The sequence below is a fragment of the Triticum urartu genome, chromosome 3 (assembly GCF_003073215.2).
Source record: "Triticum urartu cultivar G1812 chromosome 3, Tu2.1, whole genome shotgun sequence".
Lineage (NCBI taxonomy): Eukaryota > Viridiplantae > Streptophyta > Magnoliopsida > Poales > Poaceae > Triticum > Triticum urartu.
The window spans coordinates 138907536-138912440 of NC_053024.1; the positions used below are offsets into that span (position 1 = coordinate 138907536).

At 42.9% G+C, this 4905-nt stretch overlaps 2 protein-coding genes across 2 annotated transcripts; one reads left to right on the top strand and one right to left on the bottom strand.

Annotated features, from left to right (window-relative positions):
• The first annotated feature begins 85 nt into the window (after positions 1-85).
• Positions 86-2106, top strand: LOC125543314 (mitochondrial carrier protein MTM1-like). The gene is made up of 5 exons (XM_048706625.1): positions 86-211; positions 389-489; positions 601-753; positions 958-1016; positions 1688-2106. The coding sequence occupies exons 1-5, from the start codon at positions 151-153 to the stop codon at positions 1818-1820; spliced, it is 507 nt and encodes a 168-aa protein (XP_048562582.1). The 5' UTR covers positions 86-150; the 3' UTR covers positions 1821-2106.
• Positions 2107-2315: 209 nt separating this feature from the next.
• On the bottom strand, positions 2316-4541 carry LOC125543313. Its single transcript, XM_048706624.1, has 5 exons — positions 4174-4541; positions 3972-4086; positions 3110-3174; positions 2949-3035; positions 2316-2878 (listed from the first exon to the last, which is right to left on the bottom strand). Exons 1-5 carry the CDS (start codon positions 4306-4308, stop codon positions 2615-2617), a joined length of 666 nt encoding a protein of 221 aa, XP_048562581.1. The 5' UTR covers positions 4309-4541; the 3' UTR covers positions 2316-2614.
• Positions 4542-4905: the final 364 nt, after the last annotated feature.

Genomic DNA, 4905 nt, shown 5'->3' on the forward strand with positions numbered 1-4905 from the left:
ACCTGCATGGTTGAAACAGTTGAAACAGAAACAGAAACTTATCCTTGATGCAGCTTTATTCCCTATGCTATTATTCAGACATAATTATGTATTTTCTTATTACAAATATAGGCGTTCAAGCAATCAAGTGGTGGAGCAAAACCCCCTGGAATGTGGAAGACTATGCTAGGCGTGCTTTCATCGAGGCAAAGCATCAGCCACCCTGAGAATTGTATGCATACTATACTGCCTGTTGGCCTGTAACTAATGAATCAGTCAAATCATTGCATGGCTAAAGCACAACAATTGGCCATACCAGCTACATTATTCTCAAAAATTTGTACAAACAAACTAATAATTGAAGCTTTATGTTCTCATTTGTTTTGATTAAGCTATATACTATTGACAGTGCAAACAGCTCGGGGATACCATCTTCTGTGGACTGGTATGGGAGCACAACTTGCACGTGATGTCCCCTTTTCAGCTATATGTTGGATGGTTCTTGAGCCAGTGAGATACTGTACTGAGCTTTAGTATATTATATTATGATTTAGACAATTTGAATTCAGCCAAACCTGTAGAGCTAACTACTTTTTCCACCTGTAAATGCTTTCTGTACAGACTAGGAGACACTTATTGGGATTATTAGCTGGTGAGCAAAGCAATGCCGCAGTTATAATGGGGGCAAACTTCTCCACAGGCTTCATTGCTGGAGTTATCTCTTCTGGCGCAACATGTCCTCTCGATGTTGCCAAGACACGCAGACAAATAGAGGCAAGTAGAGCTTTGGACCGTTAGCTTATCACTAGTTTCCTTAAGACTGCTCTCTACTGTCCTTTGTTAGTTAGATTTATGTGCCCTCGGTCATTCCTGGTACGCAAAGAGCTTGGAATTAACTGCTATCGATAAATAAAATACTTCTTTTTTTTATTTTTGCTCAATATTCTGCGCTTCCTAAATTTACCACTCTCATTTCAGAAGGATCCTGCTAGGGTATTGAGCATGAACACGAGGCGCATACTTCTTGAGGTTTGGAGGTATTTTACATTTCCCTTCAGCAAACTCCGTTGCAACATACCCACCTTAGGTTTTCAATAAGTGCCATCAAAACTCCATAGTCATCAGGGTTAGAAATGGAAAGAGAGTGGAGCCAAAAGTTAGAACAAGAATTAGGCTCCCTAAGCTCTACTAGCATAGAGAAACATGTCCTCTGCGATAGTGAAACTGTTCTCTTCAATAGAACGTGGGACTATAAAATTCTTCATTCAAGAACACATATGCTGATGAGCTAGTAAGCATCATTATGTTTACATTTCCATTAGCCGAATCCTTCTAAATGAGAAAGAGATAGGCTTTGTTTGAGGTTGCTGAACTGTGTTGAATTGTACTTATTTTATAATCTGCTGTGGAAAACTAGCCATAAAGCACGCAAAAGTGAGTAAAACAAACACTAAAATAGAGAAAGGTGGGTGGGGTTAATGGGGATTATGAGAATCCACTAAAATACCAAATGCAGCCATAGTCATAATCATTTAGCTACAGTTTGCCAGGTGTTTCAGGCATGCTTAATGGTGTGTTTATTTCAAAACAATTTGCGGTAATTTATTTTTTATCTTGCCGTCAGCATATATTATTTAGTCTCTTGCATATAGCAAGTTTTCTGCGCAATGCAATGCATATAACACTCGTAACGCGTCACTTGTCACAGGAATGAAGGTATCAACGGCCTATTCAGAGGAGCGGGCCCTCGCATGGCACGAGCTGGGCCTTCGGTGGGCATTGTTGTTTCGTCGTATGAAGTTGTCAAACACATCATGCACAGAAAACATGCAGAGCTATGAGCTTAGATTTAGTCGTATGTAGAACACACGAGCCTTCTGATCAAACCAACAGCGGACCTCCTTCTGATCAAACGTGACTTCACTCTCCTGAAAGCCGGTTTACATTGCATGCCTACCTTATCAGAAGGGGGGTTTGAGTGTCTGTGTAATAATAAAGGGTAGAATGCCCAAAATGTTGTAATTTCTCGTTGCAAGAAGTTTTGGGTCAGTACTGTGTATTTGTGAGATTCTGCTAGGCGTTTGAGCAGCACGATCACGATCAGGGTTAGAGTGATGGGTTCAAAAACCGTAGCAATCTTCAGAGGCAACAGACAATTAAAATTTAGACTCCTTACACGATCCGCCCTGTAATTGTTGGCTCCTTTAAACCTGTTATTATCTCCGAAGTTGTCATCGCAGGATCAGGTTTTACTGATCAAATCACAATGCACAAGCACCCAGAAGGGAAATAAATTAATGTCTTCTGCTGATCAGGTCGAAGTGCACAAGCACAGGGAAATAAATTAATGTCTTTTGATGATAGGTCGAAGTGCACAAGCACCCCAGAAGCAAAATAAAGGAATTCTGGGAAGCTGAAATGCTCATCGGGTAACATCAGACGTTATGTAACATAGGATGGTCACTTCGACTGAGAGATTACTTAAGATACAAGTACTCTCTCTGTCTCAAAATAAATGTCTTTGATTTAGTATAACCCAAGATATCTCGATGCAAAAACGGTTCAAGGTGTCGGCTCAATGCCTCTTCTTCCTGCATGTATCTTGGTATACAAAGCACAATAGGCAGGTGTTCCATCAACGTCTGTTCCTTCGGCCTCCCTTCCCCTTTCCTTTCCCCTTTCCCTTTCCTTTCCCTTTCTTACCCTTTCTCATTTCCCGCTCCGGCGCATCTCTGAACGATGACGACGAGGACTGCTTTGGTCCTCCCATGAGGTGCTTCACATCGAGTATACCGTTCTTGAAGCGCCCTTCAGTTGCCCTGAGTACTCGGTCCTCTGGTCTAAGCTTCTCAAATTTCTTATTCTTGTTTTGTTTCCTAAAAATCCCAAGCAGTCTTTCCTGTACAGAGTTATCATGCGTCACTCACTATTCCAGAGCAAACCAGAATCAGAGTAACTGAGAAACATACCTCCTCAATCTTCTTTTGTTCTCTTTTCTGCTGATTCTTCATAGCTGGGATTGCCACAGATAATGGTGTACGCTGCTTCTTAATGGCCTATTGCAGACAAATGAAAACTATTGAGATAGTGCAAAGTTTCAAGTCAGGATATACAAGGAAACAAAGATTACCTTTCCACCCAGTTCAACTACTTTGCGGTTCTGTATTTTATTCTTGTCCTTCCATGTAGTGGCACCTGTGAATATAGCACCGAGTGAATGTTTGAGCCTGAATAAAAACTCGAGATCAAATGGTAAGCGTACAAGGAGAGATGAGCTCACTATTAGTCTGTTTAGTTGAAGAAACACTGACATATTAGTCTGTGTAAGAGTAAGCAAAATCTGAAATAATTGGAAATTGTTCTGTTGTATGCCTATGCAAAATGCTAATGGGTTTCACCTCTAGCCTACCCCAACTTGTTTGGGACTAAAGGCTTTGTTGTTGTTGTTGTTGTTGTATGCCTATGCAAAATGCTAATCCTTTTTAACAGCTCGCTAATTGGCTACGACAGGATCTTCTGGAGCTCTGTTTTGGAAAAGTTGATGTGTGCTTTTGTTTGAGGATGTAGTTCTTTTCGCTGGGTGTGCCTATAGGTTGTAGAATATAATGTGCATTCTGTTCCATATTATAGTTTGGGTTTGAACTTTGAAGACATAATGCTTTCAACTGCGTCTATGTTTCTGTAGATGCTCCAGAAAGAACTTCACTTCTTTTTGGGGAAAGAGTAATATTACTGTTACCATTGTTTGGTTTATGAGTTATTATTATTCAATGTTATGTTTTGCCCAAATGTTTCAGATTTTGCTTCACAAATACGAGATCTTGAATTACAATGTATCCACTACGGTAGTCATCAAATAGCTAGACCAAAGCGCGAGCTGTTCTTTGACATAGTATACTAGCAGCTATGGCACATGCTGAAATTTAAACCACATTGAAATAAGCAGAACAAAACAGTTCATAACGCCCGAGGATGCAGCATGAGATAATTACCGAAAAGCTCAACATCTTTCAACAACTTCTCAATATCAATGTCAGGCTCATCATCAGACATGTCGGTAGATTTCGCCGGAGCTGGCTTGTGGTACATATTTGAAAGACTCGACCCCTAGAGGAGAAAAGGCCAGCACAAAATTAGGAACTGATGATGGCTCGGAACAGATGTGCTCCAAGAAAAAAAAACACAGGGGCAAACCATGAAGTGGTGATACTCGCTGCTCGACGAGGGCGCCTCGGCACGGCGCGGCTTCCGGGGGGCAGAGACGGACGGGTCGAAGACCACCTCGGCCGCCGCTTTGATAGGTCTTGATTTGGGCATCCCCCTCACCATCTTCTTACCCAGCTCGTGGTGGCGCCAAAGTTAGCGGCTCTCGGCGAGGACGGCCGACAGTACGGGAAGCGGCGACAGGGCAGGCAGCAGGAGGGATTCGGGGTGGACAAAGCGGAGGATATGGAGCCTTGAGCGTCGTTGCCGGACCTGGACGTGGGAGGGGAGCTTAGGGGCGGCGGCGGCGGCGGGGTTGGGGAACCTGGTCGAGGGAGGCTTTGGTTGTGGTGAGTTGGGCTACTGGGCTTTGTTGTGGTTAGCATGTCATTAAACTGGCCCAAGAAACATTTTTTCGAAGGGGAATTACACGGAGGCCTCCTCTTCGTCAAAACATATTTGGCGCCTTAAGCGCCAGTTATTGGCCATTTGGCAATTGGCTCACACCCCTCTTTCCGGGAGCAACTAGTTAACGAGCGCTCCTTCGGAAGCCTCGCAACGATCAGCGCTACTTGGGACGCTCTCAGCCATTCGCCACGTGTCGCGTTCTGGACGCTTCCTTCGAATTTTGTTTTTTTTTTATTTTTTCGCACGCGTTTTCGGCTTTTAAAACGGTTTTTTTTTGGTTTTGGTTTTCTCTCGGTCTTTCTTAGCTTTTCGATC